This window comes from Sapajus apella, unplaced genomic scaffold, assembly GCF_009761245.1.
Source record: "Sapajus apella isolate SASKATOON/1434 unplaced genomic scaffold, GSC_monkey_1.0 scaffold124, whole genome shotgun sequence".
NCBI classification, from domain to species: domain Eukaryota; kingdom Metazoa; phylum Chordata; class Mammalia; order Primates; family Cebidae; genus Sapajus; species Sapajus apella.
This window is the reverse complement of record NW_022437064.1, coordinates 2,069,111-2,093,677: the sequence shown is the minus strand read 5'-3', so window position 1 is coordinate 2,093,677 and position 24,567 is coordinate 2,069,111. Positions and strand designations below refer to the sequence as shown.

Here is a 24,567-nt window from a genome sequence, read left to right as displayed (position 1 = left end):
TTTAAATATAGAACAAAGACCAATACTCTATGTTCTATAGGACACCAGAAATAAGTGTGAAATAATGTCTTGCAAAAATGAACACAAAGACACAGAGCAACAAAGTTTATTTATTGTGCTTTTGAATGAATTTTAAAATAAAAAGCATGCATTTTCTTTCCAATAGGAAAGTAAATACATTATTTTTATACTTGAACACTTGAATCTCAATGAGTATTAAGAAGAACTTGAATGTTTTATTTTACCTAAACATAGTTTTTCTCTAAAAGCTAATGAACTTTAAGAGAATACTGAGTTCATGGTAGTAGAGATTTACGGTATGTAAACACATTCCTAATTTACTGAAGTATTTTCTCAAAGCCATGAGTTTCATGAACAAAAATATTAAAGAAGCACTATAAATGAGAGTCATATGAAAATGGTTATTTTTTTTGTAGTAGAGGTTTACAGCCTTTTTGCTGGTGATTGTGTCTTAAACAAAATATTCCAATAGCCCTATCCTTTCTGTTTATTCTCTACAGTATAGAACTCTATTCAGAATATCAGTTCTGTTCAAATAATGAAAACACTGTTTTGAGCAAAGTTTTCACTAATACCCCTTTTAAGGAGGACACTCAGTAAGTTTCTCATCTTCTATCCGAGGTCATGAAATTTGATCAAGGCAAGAGAATAAAACATAAATGCATGTCTTTGATGCCCAACATTTGCTAACAAAAACTACTGCACTTATTTGTAATTTGACATTTTCCATTTTCCAAAACTATTTAAGTAGTGGTTATCAGGTTAATATGATACATGGATACATGAATAGATAAAATATTTGCTTTCCTTCTCCACTGAACACGAGGAGAAAATATTGTAATAATTTAATAACTTAAGGCAGCTGTAAATGTTATTCGGCATATAGACTTCTAAGACTTAATTAGCAATCAAGTTTCCAAACTCTGAAGAAATGGAAAAAATAGTTAAATGGCAATCAATAAACAAGTGACACCAAGGGAGTCTTTGTATGAATGTCCCTAAAGATAAGTAAGATCAAGAATCTGAATTGTGTCCGTGGTTATTCTTAAGTGAACCTATATTTAAGAAATAAATTCTGTACACCTTGAGATTATAGAACATCACTTATTTGAAGCCAAAGTCTACCTGTAAGACATTAGGCTTAAATAAATACTTAGTATGCATGTTTAGAACAAATATTCCAATCTTTATAGTTCAAATACATTAATTTAGAACAATGTGACCAATTTATTCTTATCAGAATTACTAGTGAAGATAATAATAAAAGGCTAGAATTATTTCCTTATCTCTATTCTATGGGATAAGTGCAAGCATATTTTCTTAGGTCCCTAAAAGTATAGGAAAGAAGATAAATACAGTTTTCAACCATTATAATTCCTCCAGAAAAAAATTGACTTAGATTTCCTAGATAGAAAGCCTGGTGACAAGAACAACTTTTCAATAACATATATTATAAATACTGATGTGAATAAATTATCATACTTTAAAATAACTCCAAGTAATATTATTTTAAAATGACCTAAGAAAACATTTACATTGCTTTCTCTCTTTGGCAATTTTGGCACCAAGAAATATACACTGAGATTTTTCATTACTCTCTATTTTTTTCCCTTACATCATTGCAATCATCAGAGTTAGAAACACAACCAAAGAAATAAAAGATTGTCTACTGTACTACATAAAACTATCCCATGTTATTAGATTTACTCAAGAAAAAGACACAATCCACTTCCACATTCAATGTAACTCATCTTTTTGCTGGTTTAAACAACTGTTAATAGTCAATGCTAAACTATAGTAATTCTTAAAAACTTCTTCAAAATACTTCTTATAAAGTTCATTGTTTTCCACCTAGCCATTCAATAAAATTGATAGAATATTATCATTGTCCTTGTTAGATTGCTACTTAAAAGTTTTAAGTTGTAACAAATAGTAGATTTTAAAAACACCAGAAAATAAACACAGTTTAATGGTCATGTTATGATATTTTCCCAAGGGCAAAGCAACATTTCTAGCATAATACATCAAGAATATACAATGGATTGTTTTAAAAAAGCCAAATGGAAATGATAAGGCATATTTTTTTAGAGGTCAAATATTTTATATTTCCAAAGACACATGTCAGACAGTAAGACCAAACCTGAAGTTGTAGAGATAAAAACTCTTCCAACTACAAATATATCTTCCTTTCTTGATAAAAATTTAACACAAAGAAGAGATTTGTGACCACTTTAAATCATTTTAACTCAAAAGGATAAAGTTAGTGACAAAGGTAGGGTAATTAATGTCTTCTATTTATTATAGTAGCACACGAAATAATTAAACATGAAAAATAACGAAACTTACTTTTCTGATATCATCTAAAGTGTTAATCTCCGGAGACAAACCACCGTGTACACACAGGAACTGCTGGTTCATCAGGGCAGCCAGGGGAAGGCAGTCAAAGGCATCCATACAGGCGTCATATACGCGTTCTGAATACTTTATTTTACCTTTTAGAAGTGATACAAAAAATACTCATGATATATACGCAGGATCATTTCATTGAAATAGTTTTGGTTTTTTTGAGAAGTTTTATTGTTAGGACCATATTATTAACATAAAAGAACACACTGCAAAATTCTAAAACATAATTAAGATTTTTTTGAAACTAACATATTAATCTACTGTTTCCTGTTTTTGTCATTCATTCATATTTTATAATTTTCATAACTTTTTGTATAGCAAGAGAATTTGTATATACATTCCGGCTATTTATCTGCAGATGTCTCACCATAAAAATGTGCATGAACAACTGGAAGATCAACAGAAAAACAGCCATAAACCTGCTTGATATCCCCTAATAATTTTGTAGTAAAGCAGATGGCAAGGCATTTTCTAAAGTTGTTTCTATCTCATTGCACATTGTTTTTCCCATGACTTATATGTAATGTTTTAAGAGGAGAAGTCTTTATGCTCCATTGAATAAAGGACTAAATGAAAAAGAAAAATACCGATATGTATAGAGAGATTCTCTGGCCTTCCATTTAACTGTATTTATATATGAAACGAAAATGTAATGTTTTATATACCTATGTAAGAGTCAGTGAACAATAAAGAAAATTGTAAGGAGGAAAAAAAAATTTTTTAAAGTACTCCACACTCCTAGTGTCTATGTCTAAAGAATGATGTCATCTTCAATTTTATAAGACTCACTAGAAGCTAGCATTTATTGGGTCCAAAACAGAGGCATAGGGTTGAATTTGCCCTCCATTTGCGTTTCTCGAGTAATGTGAGATTAATAGATAGAATTATTGTTCTGAACAGTAGTATCCCTAAATCACTTGTTTCTTAGAATAAATTATACAAATCTTAATTAGAATTCTTCAACCACTTTATAGAGAAGTTCTAGTTTACAAACAAATTCTGGATTCTCATAAATGTCCTTGCTTAGAAAGAAATATAGGACGATACAAAAGAGTGTCACTTTAAGTTTTTGCCTTTTAGGCAATGGATTATATTGTATGTATCTTAGTATTGATTAAAATTACTGTTTAGCACATATAGTGTTAAAGGAAGGAGCTTGACGTATACTTACATTCTTGTTTAAATGTGAAATACTCTGTTAGATGTCTACATTCATGATTTCCACGAAGTAAAAACAGTGTTTTGGGGTAAAGAATTTTCAAGGCCCACAAATACAGCACACACTGAGAAAAATAAAAATCATATAAAAATAAATATTCTTTCCTTAATACTTATGCATTTCATTGTTCACATATCATAAAGACATGAATAAAATGTGTTACCATGACCAAAAGTCCCCCGAAAAACTGGACCTTACTAGAAAAGACACAATCAAACAGAAAACATTACTTTGGTAAAAAGCCAAGGCCCATCTACACCTAAAACATACATACGCACACTGAGGATCACACATCACAAGAAAACAACAGACTACATATGGTCAATAAAAGGAGAATTATGTGACCTGACGAAGTGGGAGTCAAAAAAGAAAAATGGAAGAGGAAGAAGCTAAAATAAGCTAGAAATAAAAATATGCTAGTGTAAAAGCATGATAAGAAATACTGGTATGTGTAGTGAGATTCCCTGACTTTCAATTAAATTTATGTATAAATCAAAAACTTAAGATTTATATACCAAAGACGCTGACAGAAAAGACAATATGTTGGGAGAGAGAAGAAGCAATGAACTAGAGATGGAGAAAAGTAATAGAAAACAGAGACACAGTTCAGGTTAGGCTGAGCTTGTCAGTGCTTTGCTCCCCCTTTTTGTTGTACTTTATCTTTCCAATTCTTCCATTTCTGTTACCTGATTTTTAAAAATAATTAGCTTTATAAAGGGAAGTGACTTTATTTTACTTATTAATTTCATAAGGTATAGGAAAAGCACATTTCATATACCTTGAAACTCTCAGCTGGGTTACTTGGGCCTTGCAGTCTATAAAAATGACGGTCAATTATGCATTCACCAAGCTGGGAATACATCTACATTTGACGTAGTCTTCCTGGAATGAGCAGTAAGACAACTGGAATACTCAAGTATTAACGCCAGTAATTCGTTAACATCAACTGACATTTGTTAAGAACCCATAGAGAACAGAAAACTAAGCTTTGAAAAACAAATGTGCTTTATAACCTCATAAAACCTATATTCCAAAAGTAAAGCTAAGAAGATACAGAAACCACAAATATTGAGATAAGTCTAATTCCGGTTACTCAAATCTGAAACCAAAATCAATGAGATTTATACATTAATAATTGGCTTTCCAATACAGTAGATAGCCTGGATAATATCTACAGGGTAAAGCTGCTATTTGTAGTGCTACTTGTAAAGAGTAATCATCTCTTTTAGCTTATATGATAATTCATGAAATGAGTGAGAACTAATTATATTTGACTATACAGACCAAGTTTTGGAGAAAATACTAATTATCAGAAAAAAATGTCTATTATTTTGTTGTTCAAGCAAGATCTCTATGTAATTATGTTTGAAGTAAACAAAATAATAGGTTGACATTAAATTATATATGTTACTTTAATTAACTTTCTAATTACCACTTTCTGATTATAGTTATTAACTAAAGTTCAAGTGACTAATAATATTAATATGTCTGTATTGACCATATGGCATGCACAAGTGATCCTTGAAGCATTATGATCTGTTGATGTGTGTAAAGTTTCCTGTTACCTTAGCGAGCAGTCCGGTAGCTTAATGAGTCTCTGCTACAGATCAGGTTTTATAGCTGTACTTATGTATTTCAATAAAAAGAATTTGTATTACTCAAGCTTATCTCACATTTCAGAGAAGACAGTCATAAACTACTATTAATGTCAATGAGAGGATTGTTCCCAATTTAAAATGTATGAGGCTGTACCCTAATCTGAAGGTAATATATGTATTTTTCCAAATTGGTTGTTAATTTAGGATGTCTAGTTTCAAATACGAATGGATATGAAAACTGCTTTAAAATATATTTGTATGTTGAAATTGCTATTTTGCATATATTTTATTTACATGCTGGGGGAGAGAATACATGTTTTGAAGGCAGTTAGGCTACTTTTATTAGAGTTTTTTTTTTTTCTTTTAGAAAAGTATAACGTATCCAGTGAAATGTCCGTAACTGAAATCACAGTTTAATTAATTTTTAGACATATCCCATGAAACCACTACCCAGATACAGTTATATTTCAGCACTCAGAAGGCTCCTTTCAGCCTCCTCCTAGTCAATATTCATTTAAAAATGTCATTATAATTCTGATTTCTTTAGATCAGTTTTGCCTGTAAAAATGTGTTTTAAAGCAAAGCTCTACCTCTCCAATTGAAATCTAAACTGCAACTTGTTAACCACACTGAAATACCACCAGAGGAATCACATTCTAGGACCCACATTTTCTTTTTTTTTTTTTTTGTTATCTGTTAAAGATCTTTTTTGACATTAGCATGCAGCTTTATCCCTCCAGTCTTAATTACCACAGTTCTTTCATAACTGAAACCTCAAGGTGGGATATATAAATGCATGATGCTAAATATTTCTATCTTATATATTTATACCTTTTAAATGATGCAACAAACATTTAATGTCTATTATTATTTAACGGATATAAAGCACCTAGTATATGGTAGGAGTTAAGGAAATACTAGTTCCCTTTCTGTAAATGAAAAAGAGGGAAAGAAAGGAGGGAGGGAGGCAGGGAGAGGCAGGAAGGAGGAAGGAAGGAGGAAGGAAGGAGGAAGGAAGAGAGTCAGGGAGAAAGGGAGGGAGGGAGGAAGGAAGAAAGGGAGGAAGGGAAGGAGAGGATAGGGCAGAAGGGGGAGGGGAAGGGAAGGGAAGCAGAGGAGAAGAGAGAAGGGGAAATAGAAGGCAGAGAAAGAGAGAGAGAAAAAGAGAAAATATAACTCAGTCTAAATTCTTGGCTCAAAATACCCTAAAAGTAAGTCTTTTCACATTTTATTTCCTTCTCCCCTGTGACAAGAATAAAATATCTTCTCAAACATTGACTAAAACCACAAATGCAGCCAATATGGAAGAAGTGGCATGGTAAATGAAAGGGCAAGGGTGGACTGGAGGTGGAGCCCTGCCAGCCTTCTCCCTCAACATCTGGTGGGAGAGAGCTGCCAAGTACAACACTGTCTTGCCGGTGACTATTTTACCATCTAAAGCTCTAACATTCTGGAGAACTGAAGATCTTCAGCAAATCATAACCTGATAGTTTTTAAAAAGGGAAAGTCTTGTGTAAAAAAATCATAATCAATGAAAGCAGTGAAATACAATTAGTTACTTGTTTATTTTTGTCTATGTGGTATCAGATGGCTAATTTGAATCAAATTTTCACTGAATTAATTGGTTAAGGTAGAAACAAAGGGCTGTGTCACACTGGCCTTTTCTGCATGGTGAGATGTAAATGAGGTGCACTCATCACTTCAACTGGACCCCACTGTCTTTCTATTCTGACTCTTAATTAAACAAATAGGTACACTTTAAGGTTAGTTTACACTACTCAATATGAAAGATTGAGCATCCTCTATTTTTAAAATCAATTTTTGCCACAGACATACCTTTTTCCTGTTTAATTTTTTCCTATCTTCCCCAATGAAGCAGCACTAAGAATATAATTTTCTTCGTTAGTTTAATTGGTTCACTGATAATAATAGTGCAATGATTTACTTTGTAATTTATGCTTTTAATGATAAGTATTCTTGAAAATTGCATAGAGAAATAAAGAAGGATATAAAAGAGGAAGGAAGGAAGTAAAAAGAAAATATACAGCTTTAGGTATATATTAATCAGCTCTTTAAAGTAACTATTTGTGCTGTGAGACATTCCAATCAAAAGTTCTGCCTCTCAATCATTGGACAATGAAGTGAAGGATTTGCATCAGTTGGGAAAAGATCCAAACTCCTCAAATGTCAAATGTAGCTCCTCTAAGGCATCACTTGCCTGCTCTGACAAGCACGTAGATAGGCAGGAGCGGAACAGCAATGCACTATAAAGATGACTGGCTCCAGGGAGACAGCCAGGCAATTTCTTCCTCATGTCTGTGGCATTGCTCTGTCACCTAACATCTCTTGTTGTGCTACCTGCTTGTTATTCTTAAGCAGATGCATGGAACACTGCACGGCTTGCTGTGGTTCATTCTGGTCTACAGATTTACAGCTAATAAACCTAACAACTTTTCACAGTTAAACGTGCTTGAGGCCTGGAGTTGAGATCTGGATCTAAGCTGAGAAGCCAGCTCACTGCTAAGCTCAAGTCAGTGCAGTGCAAAAAGACTAGAAAGGGAGTTTGTGGAAGTGAATAGAAGTAAACAGCTGTGTGTGCCTGTTTGCAATTCTAAGTTTTTCCTTGGGTTCTCAGAGAAACACAGCCACAGACCTATATACACATATGCTTGATCAAAGAGATTAGGTAGTGTAATGCAATCATTGGAAAGAGCAGTATTTGGTGTAAGACAAATTATTACTCAAAACAAAATTACCTCTTTCATCACTACTAAAAAGCTTGCTTGTCTTATTTGGGCTAACTTTGTGGGAAATGATTTCTAATTTTGGCAAAAGGAGAAGACTGGGGTCGGGGTAATACATAAAATGAGCTCTATGTACTGCCCAGAGCACATTACCTAGTGCTTACAAATATACCCAGCAGAGACTGTTTGAAATCCGAAATCATCCTTCAAAGCTGACTTGGTAAAAATTAAACTAAAGTGCTCCCCTTTTCCCAGAGGATAGTCAAAGGAGAATACATGCGGTGGAGCCCTGAATTATTGAGAAGAATTGAGATCCTTTTGAAGCCTGTTAGAATAATACACGCTGGAAAACGGAGCTTTTATTTTAGGATTTTTCTTAAACCAACAGTATCATACTCACAAAGAACACTTTATACTTAATGCTTTGATCTTCAGATTATATAGACAAGGAAAGGGCTGTGTGTACGTGTTTGTACATGCATAGGTGAGTATAATAGTGTGTACCAGTTTCTGCATTATTGATTTTATTTTTATTTTTTTGTTGGTGCTTTGTGGTACATCTAATGAATATACTATGGTAAAAGCCTGGGGTTAGTGGAAGAACACAGGCTTTGAATACAAGCACTGCCATTTACCATCTGCGACCTTCGAGACCCAGTTTCTGCACTCATAAAAGGAACATATTCACATGTTCCTCCTAAAGCTGTCAGGAGTAAGTGAGATCATTTAAACCATGAAACAATAGCATTTACAACATGCTAACAATGTCAGTTTCCTTAATCCATGATAAAAAAATCCTTATTTTCAGTAGGTACACTTTATATAAATGTCCATTTTAATTTACATATATCAATGAGCCATTCCAAAGCCCCACAAGGTCACAATATAATCAAAATGGAACATTTCATATATGAGACATTTTGTCATTTTTGTTAAGTATGTGGCAAGTCCCTGGGCTGTAGTTTTAGACTCTTGAAATTTAATTAAAGAGCTGTTTTTGAAAATGAGGACTCCAATAAATCTATCTTACAACTTTTAAATGCCCCATAATTCCTACATTTGATATGTCACTAACATCCAGTTTGATCCTTTGCTTGAATTTCAAAAGGGGCATACTATACAAAACAGCAAATTTCATAGTTCAAATATATAGATTAATTGTACACTTTAAATAAATCTGATGAGGAAGAAATTAGTGATTACTGCTTCTTAACGTCTTTTTTTTTTTTTAACATGGAGTCTTGCTCTATCGTCAGGTTGGAGTGCAGTGGCGCGGTCTCAACTCACTGCAACCTCCACCTCCCAGGTTCGAGCGATTCTCCTGCCTGTCTCCCGAGTGGCTGAGACTACAGGTTCACGCCACCACGCCCAGCTAATTTTTGTATTTTCAGTAGAGACAAGGTTTCACCATGTTGGCCAGGATGGTCTCGATCTCTTTATCTCGTGATTCACCCGCCTCGGCCTCCCAAAGTGCTGAGATTACAGGCTTTAGCTACCACACCCAGTAACGTCTTTACTTAAAAAAATAAAACTCTAAAACTCTCTAGTTAGGAATAGTTTTAGAAAATTTCAGGTGGTTCAAGGACAGAGATTCAGAAGGCTGCACTCTTCCAGTAAAAAAAAAGGTAAATAAAGACCAATAAGACTAAAGAATATTATCCAAAGATGGAGTTGATGGGACAAAGAGGGAAAAGTCCAACTGTGCCCACTGTTACTCAAGCCACACATGATGTAGTACCTTAATATAAAATTGATAAGCAAGTGTTGTTGCCTTTGATTAACTTTGGAAAGATACAAAGTTGTGAAAAATCACAAATGTTATAATAAAAAAATACCAATGTAGCACAACATTATTTGGCTGACAAAAATAATCACTCCATCATGATAGTCTCAGGATTTCCTCACTTAGATGGCAAGCTTCAAGGAAAGCAGAATACCTATTTCATTCATCCTCAAAAACTTTATTAGCAGCACTATAAATGTTAAATGAGTAAGATGAATTTAAGAGTTACTAAAATTATTTTTAAAATATTTACTTAGAGTCTACTTAACACAGGCCAGATTATAGGCTCACGCACTTTGTAATCTAAGCACTTAGGGATGTCAAGGTGGGAGAATCGTTGGAGCTCAGGGGATGGAGACCAGCCTAGGCAACATAGTAAGAACCTGTCTCTACTAAAAGTGAAAATTAACTGGGCATGGTGGTGTGTGTCTGTGGTCTCAGCTACTTTGGAGGCTGAGGTGGGAGGATCACTTCAGTCAGGGAGATTGAAGCTGCAGTAAGCTATGACTGTGCCACTGCATTATCACCTGGGTGACAGAGGGAGATCCTGTCTCATTAAAAGAAAGAAAAGAAAAAAAGGAAATGAAGAGAAGAGAAAAGATAAAGATCCTATATAACCCTAATTCAAGGGGAAGAGCAGAAATCTTTGTACTTCCATTGCTGTTTCTTGCCTACCACAGTCCTCCTTATACCCTGACCACATACGAAATCACCTATGGCCATATCAACAAATTATGGCTCATGAGATACAAGTTGAAGGAACTGGGCCATTTCTGGGAAACATCCTTAAACAAGAAGACATACCCTTCTCTTTCTCCCTTTCGTTCTTGTTGAATATTATGTGGAGAAATGATGGTTGAAACTGATGTAGCCATCTTGGGTCACTAGGTTGTCTTTGGAATGAGGCCATGAATATCAGAGCAAGAAAGCAGATGGAGCCTAGAAGCCAGCACCGTGCTGTGCCACACCAGTCCTGGTTTGCCCTCAATGGACAAAAGATAGAAAAACATCTATCTTGTCCAAACCACCATTATATAGGAGTTTTGTTTTGTTGTGGTTAATCCTGGCAAATACCAGTCCTAATGTGATATAAAGGTCTTACAAAATTAGTACTCAATTGCTTTTCCATTAGTTAAGCTGGTCAGGCTGGCCCCAAGAACAAAACAGGGTTGGCAGAGTTCACTAATTTCTTCCTCTGTACTTTTGCTCACTTTAATTTTCTTCCCAGCTAAATCTTACTTGTTCTTTGATTCAGTCTTTCCCAAACATGTGTTCTTAATATTCTCTCACTTTTCTCTAATCCTATCACACTTATTATTTTGTACGTCCTTTAATCACAAGGTTTTAATAATCCATTCAAATAACTGAACCCTGGATGATCACCTACTCCAGGCTTCTGATTCTATACAGATTTTTATGGTTCTATTTTCCAACATAGATTTAGGTTTCTAGAGAGCAAGAATGTATATTACATTTTTTAAAATTCCTCACAGTCCTATTCATAGTGCATATACATTTTATATGCTTGACAATACTTATTTATCAAATGGAGGAAACAGTAAGAATTTATTTTCTCTTCTGGGATTTATACACCATTACAATTCCTTCTTCTCTCATCGTCACCAGGAATAATTAAGAAATCTGTGTTCTTTAAATGCAGAAGGGATTATTATGCTGGTGGAAATACGTATATGTTTATATAAACTTTTCTGTGTCTGTGTGTAATCAGTGACTAAAGGTGAATTAAATAACTGAAAAATAAAACTAATATAATTTTATACAGAAAAGCTGTTTAAGGATGACATGCTTTTTAACATTAAATATTCCTTTAGTAAATAAAACTATAATAAATTTTTTGAAATATAGAATCTTTTTCTATGATTATTATGAATATATGATGTTGGTGTGAGTCTCTATAATGTTGATTTCTCTCTTTAATTAAGAAAAATCATTTTCCTTTTTAATGCTCTTTTTTGATAGCACATGTCAGCTACTATACACAAGGTCTGACTCTTTAAAACCTATTCAATTTCAAACCATTTCTTTCCATAAATTATTTAACACACCATGTTAGGCACCAAGAAGAACAAAGGCACGAATAAAACAATATCTCTGCCTTTATTTTGAATTTAGTTTTTCTTACTTAAAGCAGATGCATATGGGAGGCTGCGGAAGAACCCCTACTCAAAGGTTATCATTTTGTTTTAATTAATGAGTTTGACAAATTATCCTAGTTAGATGACAGGTGCCAAAAAGGACAAAATATAGCAGCCATAAGTGTATTCACACATGCACAGTCACAGACACAGACACATGTACTTCACTATCAATTTACACAGGTAAGTTACTGTCTCATAATTTTAAGGCATAAACATGCAAATCCATGCCTGCTTATTTGATCAGCTTTGATTAGTTCTTTCAATGGAAAATCAGATTATTTATTGTAAACTAAGATGTAATTTTTGAAAATTTGCAAATATATAAAATGTACGAAAGGCAAGATCTTACTATTTACCATTTTTTCAGCATCTCTATTAAAAAATACGGGAATCAGGCTGGGCTCAGTTTCCCGCACATAATCCCAGCATTTTGGGAGGTTGAGGCGGGTGGATCACCTGAGGTCAGGAGTTCAAGATCAGCCTGGCCAACATGGTGAAACTCCATCTCTACGAAAATCCAAAAATTAACCGGGCGTGGCGGTGGGCACCTGTAATCTCGGCTAGTCAGGAGGCTGAGGCAGGAAAATGGCTTGAATCCTGGAGGCGGAGGTTGCAGTGAGCAGAGATCACATCACTGCATTCCAGCCTGGGTGACAGAGTCAGACTCTGTCTCAAAAACAAACCAACAAAAACATATAGGAATCAACTGAAAATAGAACATGTAATATCCTATGAATGAAGTGCAATACATTTCATTGTTAGAGGTTTCCATAAGGCAGTAACATTTATTGCTTTTATTTTTTTGAGACATTGTTGATCCATAACTGAACAGCTAAGAAGGTATGATGTAGACTTACTTCGATACTGAAGTACCCTCTGTCAACATAGTCCCCTAAGAAGAGGTAGCGAGTGTTGGCAGGAGATCCCCCGACTTCAAAGAGCTTCATCAAGTCAAAGAATTGTCCATGAATGTCCCCACAAACTGAAAGAAACAAAATTCATTTTATGGTCATATTACGTTAGGAGTTTGAATTAAATAAAATTCCAAAATTTTAGATCCAGACTTAATTTCAAGTTTATCTGAGCCAAAACATTCTTTTGCAGAACAAGAAAGTAAGACAGAAAAGTTAAGTACTTCGCTCAGGTTTCCAAAGTTAATTAGCGGCAAACCTGGCTCTAAAGTCTGGGTCCACTAATATACAGATTAATTATAAAAAATGAAGACACTAATAACAATAACAGCTATCATTGTGCACTTAACAATTTTGTATGAGACGCTGCTAGGACGTTTATACACATTTTCTAATTTAACCCTAATAATGCCATGAGACATATTTTCATTTTGCAGGTAAGAGATGACTCAAAGAATGGTTCAGGAATTTGGCATAATCTATGCACAACTGAGGTCTGAATACATGGCCACTATACATTACTGCCTTCCTGAAGAGAAAGAAACTTTGATATGTATCATAAAACCTTCATTTCATTGAATCCAAAATGTTATCTATTGTAAGACACATCATTAGTTTACGTATCACTAAGAAAGAAAGAAAAAAACTCCAATTAAACTTAAATTATAAGGAGCATTTTTATAAAATGTTAAAGTGAAAAAAACAACAAGTATTAAAAACTGTGAAACTCTACCAAAAAAATTACTGGGAACTGGTATTTCTTAACATTCTCACTTTCTCTTTTAAACCAAGTTTCTTGGAAGAGCTATTTTGTCTCTTTAAAAAAAATCATTTATTTAATATTTATTTCATTTCCACTTTCAGAGCTCTAAAAAATAATATTTAGGCCAGGCGCAGTGGCTCACGCCTGTAATCCCAGCACTTTGGGAGGCCGAGGAGGGCAGATCATAAGGTCAGGAGTTGGGAGATCTGCCTGGCCAACATGGTGAAACCCCGTCTCTACTAAAGATACAAAAAATTGGCCAGGCGTGGTGATGTGCACCTGTAATCCCAGCTACTCGGGAGGCTGAAGCAGGAGAATCACTTGAACCTGGGAGGTGGAGGTTTGCAGTGAGCCAAGATCATGCCTTTGTACTCCAGCCTGGGCAACAGGGCAAGATTTCATATTAAAAAAATAAACAAAAATAATATTTTTATTTCTATTATACAGATAAGGAAATAATATAGCTTAGAGAGGTTATGTTGCTTGGTAAGGTCACTGCTAAAAATAAATAACTTAGGGCTTAAATTCCAATTCACTTGATCCAAAGCTTTTTCTGTCAGCTAACACATTATGGTATCTTAGACATTTTTATATATTTATACATGTATATATATGTATGTGCGTGTATGTGTAACATTTTAAAAATTTTGTGTTGAATGGTGAACATGATGTGGTCACTTCTGCAACACCAACAGTTACACAGAATGAATGTATTCGCAAATAAGAAATCAAGACGCCAAAAGTAGATCTTAACACATTATATCCTGCAATTACAAGTAAGTTATTGAAATGTTTTAAATTTTATTCCTTTATTTGACAGAAGTTCAGAGAAAAAATAATCAAGTGAGTTTAATGATGAAACAATTATAAAACAATGAATTAAAAATGCTACATTCTATAAATTCCTATCTTTACTATCAAGAATTAGCTACTAAAAACCCATAGCACTATAAGCATGAAGCAGGTACAGGTGGATTGCATTTTAGAATGACTGCACTTGGTAATCTTAAATACTAATGAAATGGCTGTAAATAACAAGAAGCTTTAACTGCTAATGTATCCCTTTGGTAGACTGCAATCATATAGCTTCTTCCCTCTATTGAGCATGAGATACACAGTAGAAACATCAGAAACATATTCTTCCATTTTTGAAAAAATACGTTTTAGAAGATAGTTTACAAATAATTTTTTATTCCTAGAGCAAATAAATCCATATTCTGAGGCATTAAGAAGTTGGTTTGTGAGACACATCGTATACTTCCTTGTAATCATACGTGCGATCTAAGCCAGGGGAAATAAAGAGCACTGGATGGGATGGTCCAAACACTGCCAGGCATGGATGCCAGTGCCTGCTCTGGGGAATTTCACAGCTATATTTGGAGCTGTAAAAACTAACATAAATAGTAAAACACTTCTTAAAACTTTTATATATTTTTATATATGTGTATATATAATATGATGTGAGCATAATTTAAAAATTATCCATCTTAAAAACTACATTAGCACATTTTTATTACCAAAGTTTTAAATAGGCAAGGATAAAGCTTATCAGCTAACAAGTAATAATATAATTACTTTTCTACCTATGTATCCCTTGAAGTTATAGTTGGTATGGATTATTTATCACAAGTGCCAGTTTCTCTCAAATTGTAGGAATCTTTGTATCTGTCATAAGTGTGACATGTTTCAAACGAAAAATTACAATACAAAAAATATATGGTTGGAAACCATACCTTCATGTGCTCTCCATTAACTTTAGAAGTTGAAGGAAGGAACTACAAGGAAAGAGATTAAGAAGCAAAACATTTCTTTGCATCGGATTTTATGCAGCCCTTCGTATGTCAATGGGTGTGATGCTGGCACTGTGTATAGCCCATGTCTTGCTACTGGCTCTCTCCCTCTCCTTGCTCCCTAACAGAGAGGTGAGGGTCAAACATTCGGTAAGTAAGGCTCAGAGAAAACAGGAACTCAGGTGAAGGGCTAAGACACAGGCCTCAGACATTATTTGGAATTTCTATGGCAAGTCTAATAGCTATGTTTTAGGCTATTATTAAAATATCCCCAAGACAAAATGGCTAATCAAAGGCATTAGAGGGTGGGGTATCATTTAAAGGCCTTGTCTCTGGCTCCACACTACTCAGGCTCCAACTTGGACATTTACTCAACTCCTCTGAGCTTCAAATATATTTATCAATAAAATGGGGGTGGTACTGGTACCTTACCTTATTGAGCTATGGTGAGAATTAAATGTGTTAATATTGTAACAGGCTTAGAAGAATTTCTGGAGTCTAATAAGAATTTAACAAATGCTGTATCAAAGTGGCATTTCAAAATGGCTGTATCTAAAATGTCAAGATCCCAGACAGAATAGAAATCCGGTGCTTGGAGTTGGGGGAGAATAAGGAATGCCAGAATGGGAGGCATTCTAGAGACATTCTAAAACATCTTCTCTCCCTCTTCTGGCTTCTTATACCTTTTTTATCCTTCCATTTTAATTCCTGGCCATATCTGAAGATTCAAGGATAATTGCTTCTTACCTCTGTATACGTAAATGACATAATTACCAAGACATTAATTTACGTTGTAAACTGCAGGTTAGGCATCAAGCAATTATAGCAACTAACATACAACTGAAGCATAATCTCACAGCCAGAATGAAAAAAAAAAAAAAAAAGGCTCTAGACAATGCAAACATTATGAGGATATGTTTCCTTTTGCTGAAGTATAGAAGTACATTATCATGAATTTAGTTTTATAAAAACAAAATTAATCTCTTCTTTCTGGTCTATAATAACTTTGTGATAAGAGATAATCTCAGTGATTTACAAGATCACTGCAATAATTGGATTTTGGCTTGATGATATAAAATAGAAAAGAGCAATTGCTGTAAACTCTGCATAGAAAACAAAATACCCTGAAATTTATTACACATCTGATCATCACACTGTCACTGACTTTACCTTAGGGCAGCCATAGGTCTTTTATAGAAAGGCCACCTATCATAATGTTCAGTAAAGGAAAACAATGTGTATACATAATCATAAAAAGATTAAAAGCCCAACAAAAGAAAATAGTAGCTCAAATAAAACATAATTTAAAAAACGGAGGTATTTTCTTCCTTGACTTTTCATAGGCTGCCTTTCTTACATCCGTAGGTCTCAGATATATGTCACATGCTCAGTTAGGTCTTTCTTGACCATCCTGTGTAAAGAAGCAAAGTCTCTTTACCATCACCCTTTACTTTCTTCACAGTAATTATGCCACAATCAGCATTATCTAGTTGATTTATTTGCATGCTTGTTTCTTCTCTGATTCTTCCCACTGAAATTCAACCTCTGCTAAGCTGGGTACCTTGTCAAGTGTTGTTCGTCATATCCCTAGTGCCTAGACATGTGTGCCCAGGAGGCACACTAGAAACACCTGTTGTGCTAGTATTCTTCTACTAGGCCTATGCCATGCTTAACTTGAAAATCCTTTACTGAGGCCAGAGATTTTGAGATGCCCTTGGGACTCACAGAGATTGACAAGTTTGTGGAGTTTGCTTTGATGGAAACCAACGGCCTCAACTTATCTGAGATTGTGCTTGTTTTAAGCCTTTAAGTTACAGGTTTCAATACGGTGTGCAGCAAGTCTGGGATAGAATGGGGAACCTCCACATATGTTATGGTTGTTTTCTCCACCTAATTCTACATTGGAACCACTTCGAGAGGTTTCAAAACTATAGAATTCTGGGCCCTGAATCAGGTTCTCCAGAGATGCAGATTCACTAACAAGCTAGTTACTATGACTAAATACATCTATGCTTTTGAGCCTCCCATAGCACACACAGCCTTCATTCTGCATACTAGTATGGTTCCTCTCATAGGGGCAATGTGTGGAGGGGATGAACATTTGAAAGGCAACCTCTTTTACTGCTTATTCTAGGTTGCTGTGAGATTATGACTTCATCATTATATGAAAGAATCACAGTAAGTGATAGATGGAGAGAGGGATGAACCTACGAAGGGTGATAACACCATATTTCTTTGGGCATTTTGTTGTATTTATTGCTCAGGCCTTGGATATTCCAGCTGTAAGATAAGGGATTTATCCTTAAGTCCTATTATCCCATTCACTGTCTTGATATCAAATTTCAGGAAGAAAGTGGTCACCATACTGAACTATCCAGGATGTAGCCAAAAGGATGAAGGGTGGGCCCATGGCATCACACAGAGTAAAGGCTTACTAGGCTATAATATGCACTTACTATTGGTCCCCATCCTCTATCTTCTTGGGTACCCAAGATACTGATGTCAAAAGAGCAGCACAATATGCCAATGCCAACTAATGATACAAGTTGTCTGCTTGGTTGCTTAGGGCTCAAAAGTCCCCAGAAGGCCAGGTCCCTTTCTCTTCTACTTTACCTGGCCTTGACAGCACTTCTCGAACAACCAGGCTCTGACAATTTTTTGCCTTCAAGGCAAGTTCGCACCAATGCTTCCCACATTCTCCTGGCTTCCCATTATTTGTTTCTCATTCCTGATGAGAATGCTGGTAGGTAGAGTACTCCAATAGTTAGGATGTTTAAAAAGCATCAGGAACATAGATGCACAATACAAGTATTTAAAACACTCCTGGTGCTCTAGGAAAACATCCATCCATCTGGCTGAATAGTCCAAAAAATGTATTACGTCTTCAGCAGATTATTAACAGAACTGTGCACACTTATGTCCAAAATTCAGAGTTATAGCATTTAACAAAATTAACACATTAAAGATACTGAAATAGAACATAAGTTAATTTTTCTGGAGCATTATAATTCATATCTGTTAGCAACCTTATATGACACAAATATTGATGGTTATTTTTCCTGTGAGAAATAACCTGCCATTTATTTTTGTGCTGGAGAAGTAAGAACTATCAGATACACTGAGCAGTTTAATCTATTTGGTGAGATTAATCTAATGTAATCTATCTTGGTAATATCCCTAAGTGGGGTAACTCAGCAGTTCTGAATATGGCTCCTCTAACCAAACGGTGCAAGAGTGGCCAATATCCTGTGATGTTTACACACTATTACTTATCTCTTCTATCAAAAAAAATATATATATATTCTGCCTACATAATCAACTACAAAGTAAGGACTAAGAAAACAACTACTTTTGCACAATTGCCTTTTAATATTGCTTCCTTGCCGCCATAACTTTAGCCCATTTTATTTTATTTTATTTATTTTTATTTTACTTTAGGTTCTGGGGTACATGTGCAGGTCATGTGGGATTGTTGCACAAGTGCATACTATATCTGGCATTTCTCCCCATGTTATCCCTCCCCATCCTCCCCAACCCCCCGCTGTCCCTCCCCTAACCCCTCACCAACTGTCCCCAGTGTGTGATGCTCCTCTCCCTGAGTCCATGTGTTCTCATTGTTCAACACCAGCCTACGAGTGAGAACATGTGGTGTTTGGCTTTCTGTTCTTGTGTCAGTTTGCTGAGAATGATGGTTTCCAGATTCATCCAAATCCCTACAAAGGACATGAACTCATCGTTTTTTATGGCTGCATAGTATTCTATGGTATATATGTGCCACATTTTCTTTGTCCAGTCCATCATTAATGGGCATTTGGGTTGGTTCCGGGTCTTTGTTTAGCCCATTTTAAATAAAACTTTATAGGAAATAATTTTCACACAGAGTGGTGCCAAAGACTTTTGATCTAAGTTGAAGCCTTTTGAGTTTTGAAATAGGAAATGGAAAAATAACATGCAGAAACTATTTGTCTTTATTTCTTAGGGAACGGAAGAGCTGGCCCCTGCCCCAATATCACTGTTAGAAAGCTATTTATTAAGCTTTGAAATCACAGGCATGAAGGTGCAAGTATATAGAAACATAAATGTAAATATTAACTTGTGTGTATATAAAGCCACCCACCACAAAGGAGGAATTCAGAGATTAGTGAGCAATGTGGTAGTCCGGGAGTCATTAGACAGAAGTTCAGGACTTTACTTACTATAGATTGCAGAAAAGTAGTGCTGAGGAGAAAACAATAATGAGCTAGAGCAGTGACAAGGGACTCTTTGTAGTTAGCCAAGTAAGCTCTTGCAATACACAGATTGTACAATGAATCAGTCATGGGGCAAGTCTAAGAGTCTCTAAAACCAGTGTGCTTCTAAGTACAGAAGATAATGGCCAGCATATTGAGGACAAAGAGGCCCTTGAGAATAGAATCTTGGCAAAGGAGAGAGGACAAATCAGAAACATAAACATGACCAGAACCAAGCATTTGCCTTGCATCTTCTGACCAGAGAGATGCTGGTAGAGGGATAGGTGTTCAAAACAAGAACCAATGTTGTATTATTTAAGTGTTAGGTATGTAAGTCTAAATGAACTTAGCAAATGTGCAACTTAGCAAATGTGCAAATAAGCATACCTATATTGTCATTTCATTATTTTTCAAAGAATTATATTGTTTTTAAGTTTATATTGGCAATTAAATTATTGCATTAGAAAATGGAAACCAAAGTAGGTAATACTGAACACTGTAGGATAAGGTTCCACTATAAGAGCTATACATAATAGCTTGAAGAGGACTCCGATAAAACTGTCATCCTGAATAGAAGATACTTAACTAATGTAATATAAAATATACATTTTCACATAAAATTGCTTAATATTTTGACTTAATGCAAAGACTTATACATTTGGTCCTATTTACTTGAGTATATGAAAGGGAAATTTGATAAAAAACACCATTGGGTCAACTTGTTGATACTGAGCAAAAATTTTATAATATCATATAATTTCAGGTTAAAGAAAGCTTATACAAATTAGGTTGTCTAGGGACAGAGAAGTATGTTGTTAAAAACTGTGAAATAATAAATTAATAAATTGCAAATGAAAAATAGATTTTTAATGGGTCAGCATTTCAAAATTGTTTGGCAAGACTGCATCAATACTATGACTTAGAAATCAAGTGCTTTTAATTCTTGACTCATTGTTTATTTTTATATAAAGACCTTCTTTTCTCCAAATTACTGGCTTTTATCATCTTGGAAGACTTGCATGAAGTAGAATAACTTCTTATACAAGTTTTTCCAATTCATACTAAACTGACAGATTACAATTTTTCCTTTAGAAAAGACGTTACTTAATCGTTTAGCAATTTTCACCATTGGAGTTCCACATTACTTTCAGCTTCATTTACTTCAACCCAGTATTTCTTCCATAATAGCCACAGTTTCCCAAGACAATAAAATCCCTAATGTTAGGGAACTAAATTTATGTCTAATTCGCAGCATGAGGAGATTAATTTATTAAATTTATTGGTTTAGTTTTTGGATACTCTATCTACCCAAACTTTTTTCTTTTCTAAAATCTACAATTTTGTAGAGAAAGATTTCGTTTAGAAGTTTTGTTAGAGGTTAACCACTGTGGGTACTACAAGTATATATCTGTTTTCTCCTGCTAGTAATCCCGGTTTATGGAGTCATAAGTGGATGAAAAGTTCAAGTACAAACCAGATTGCCTAGATATGTGTAGTTCATTAACAGAATGCACAAACTTCTAAAATCAGGCAATTACTCAGATAACGGTGACACTGCAGTTCATGACAGCGTCTATCTAGAAATTTGGTTCTATCTAGAAATCTGTATCTATAGTAAAATAAACTAAAAAAGAAAAAATGACAGAGTTCTAATTCACTAAAGAGGTATATTTCAAAGTAATATTTTCCCATAGGGAATATTACCTTTTCAAAGGATAAATATGTTTTAGGTACTTTATGAAAACAAACTATAAATTATTAACTAGGTCACTCTGGTTTGATAATATAGAACAATAATGAAAAAGTCTAAATCAAACCAAAATTTGCTAAACACAGAAATTTCTACCAGTACATTCTTGGTTATAAAAAAATTAAATATAAATATATATGTATAATATACATATATATATATGAAATTGCAAGGATTTTAAAATAAACAATAAAGCTGTAAAATAAAATATAAAACAATAACACCAGTGCAGATAAATAGCAGTAATTTCAAACATTTCTTTATATTTATGATGCTGTTTTATGAAGATAAACTGTTAGCCAATGTTAATGAGAAACAGTGCAGGAAAATTAAAAAAAAAACAAAAATAAAATACACGGTAGATTACAATAGTTAATAACAATGACAATAATCCAGTAGTAAATATCTCATTAATCCTCTTAATCTCAGTTCATAACTGTAATCAGATGGAAACAAAACAGAATAGTCTACATTTTAAAATCTATCTTATTGAAGTCCCAAGCATATACAATACCATCATTATGTCCACAGTATACTATTTCAATGAATAAAAAGTAAATTAATAGAACCTATATTTACGTTTTCATCCTAAAGATGAGTGTTCTCACCACTGAGTTTTTTTTTTTTTTTTTTTTTTGAGGTTTCCCTTCATTGATTGAACACTTTAAAAGGTTTAATTTATTGAATTAGGAATGAATTTGTTCCATCTGTTATCACTGTTTTTCCATTTTAGCACCAATCAGTATTATAATAAGATGCCTAATTATTAAGGGTTCATAATAGCATTATAGAATTATTTAAATTATATTCATGATTGTGGTGCCAATATATAATAACAATAAGTATGTACAACATTTATGATATTATTTAATTAAATTTGCTCATCACTCTGTTCTTGTGTCCAAGTTCAGTCACTCCTGGAAACTAGCGGCTATTTAATGTGACTTTATTTACATTATGTAGTTTACTAAGTCCTAGTCCTTGATTATCATCACCAGTCAATAAAGAGTATTGGACGAACATTATGAGTTGATATAATTTCACCCGAATGTATACAAATTTGATCAGTACATATAAACTACATATAAATATTAATAAGTTATTATTAATAAATAATTTTCACTTTAGAAATACTCATCTCAGGTTTCGCTTTTAAAAACACTCATCTCAGGTTTCAGATCCCCCATTAACTCCCTCCAGGACCCTGAAAGATGGACTGTCATTACTGCTCAGATCTGGGGTGCTCAGTTATGTCTTAGTGTTTCCATTTTGGCCCTTCCAAGGCTGTGTTTCTAGGGCTTTCATTTCTGGCATAATTTGCTTTTTCCTGGATATGTTATTTAACCCTTTGTAGAGGCAGTATGTGCAATGGTTAGGAACACAGACTATGACATTAGACTGCTTAGTTCCAAAGCCAACCTCCACCACCCAATCAGCTGAGTGCCACTGGAGAATTAACTAATCTCTCTTTATCTGTTTTTTTCACGTATAAAAATGAACATCAAAATAGCACCTCCCTTAAAGGATTATAACAAAAGCAGATTTAGAAATTAAATTATAATTGAACATCATTTACTTTAATATAGTACATACTAGACATCTGGCACTTGCTATCATAAGGGTTTGTTATTACTCTTCTTCACTCAGAATTTTTTGGAGCATTATTATCATAATTGCTCTTTGTTGTTTCTGATTTTATGTGTATTCCTTCTGTTTGACCTTAGTCAATAAGTGGTGGTTTCTTTCTTAATTACTTTCTTATTCATTCTGCTTGAATCCGCTTTCTCTGCTACAGAATGCATAGACTCTTCCAATTAGCTTTTCCCAATCTCCTCCTTTGCATATGCACACTCTATTCTTTTTACTACATTTTTAAAGGATTTTACCATCGCACTCAGTAAATTATGACTTGTGTAACGGGAACAAGAGAGGTATTTGTAAAAGGCCTCAGCTGCCTCATCTATAAGGAGACTCAAAACAGAACTTGCAGAATTGTTTTTTTTTTTTTAATAATGAAGCAAAGTAAGGAAGAAAAAAGCTTAGCAAATGGTATATACTAACAAATGAAACAGCAGAAAGGGCAGTTATTTCAGGGATTGTCTATGAAACATTTTGAATGTTCTGCAAGATTTAGATAGATGAATTAAGAATCTGTTATCAATGTGGCCATGAGTAAAATGCACCAAAAGTTGTTCTCTATTTTTCCACTTTTTATCCAAATGTATGCTATCATATATTGAAAGCTATTAAGGCTGAAATCAAATAGACTAGGTCTTATACTCCACAATTTCCATTTTCTAAGAGTGGAAATATCTCTAAATGGCTTTGGTGATATTACCAATCTTTCAGAATGGCAGCACCATGACGAGTTTCCAGTTAGTCTCATTTTCTTTTGTAGCAAAGCTCATTTACAAGACCACTCTGTTCCATGGCTATGTAATGGTAGTAATGTTTCAAAAGCTGGAAGCGACATAGCAAACAGAAGTAATGTAAGACATTTCAACAAATGGATTTTTTGATAAAACAAAACTTTCTTAGATTTCTGGAAAACTCAGTTAAGAAAAATCTTCTACGTAGGGAAAAAAAAAGAAAATCATCCCTTTTCCTCGTCATGATAGTCCTCACATTTTGACAATTTAAAGGATTGTTTTGATTTTAATATTTTAAAATCTCAAGGCAGGCAAGGAATGACATTTAATTCTAAAGTCCACATATTCATTATTAATTTGGCAATTATAGGCAGTGGGAATATCAGCAGAAGGGTTTTGGCTAAAATTGACTTTTAAGTGTTCAGCTCTATTTATGCCTACCAGTAAGTGAACAAAGCTAGTAAGTGCTATTCTTAAATGGCAATACTTAAATGCTGTAAGCACAGGAAGGATTAGACTGATTATTTACTATCACTTCCTCAGTAAAAATACATAAGCTTATTGTTATGTATAGCGTATTTGGAAATTAAACATGTAATTCTGAATTGATAAATTATTAAACTATTGTTCAGACATATTTGAACAGGTTCATTTAAAATTTAAGAAAATATATTAAGAAAAATTGTTATCTGAAAAATAATTCTGACAAAGGCAATGAGCCCATTTATTACTTCTGACTAGATTTTAAAAATCTTTCTTTCCTTTACATATCTTTCAGTAGATAGATATTCCAGAAATATTTATTCAGTTAAATATCCAAACAAT

General features: G+C 34.0%; 1 protein-coding gene across 3 annotated transcripts in view; it reads right to left on the bottom strand.

The window, feature by feature from the left end:
* PPP3CA (protein phosphatase 3 catalytic subunit alpha) overlaps positions 1 to 24,567 on the bottom strand; it is a 317,032-nt gene that overhangs the window by 69,378 nt on the left and 223,087 nt on the right. For all 3 annotated transcript variants that reach the window (XM_032261606.1, XM_032261604.1, XM_032261605.1), the window contains exons 3-5: positions 12,788 to 12,912; positions 3,599 to 3,710; positions 2,368 to 2,513 (exon numbers count right to left, since the gene is read on the bottom strand). In XM_032261606.1, the coding sequence (XP_032117497.1) occupies positions 2,368 to 2,513; positions 3,599 to 3,710; positions 12,788 to 12,912 (383 nt within the window). The remainder of the gene's footprint in view (positions 1 to 2,367; positions 2,514 to 3,598; positions 3,711 to 12,787; positions 12,913 to 24,567) is intronic.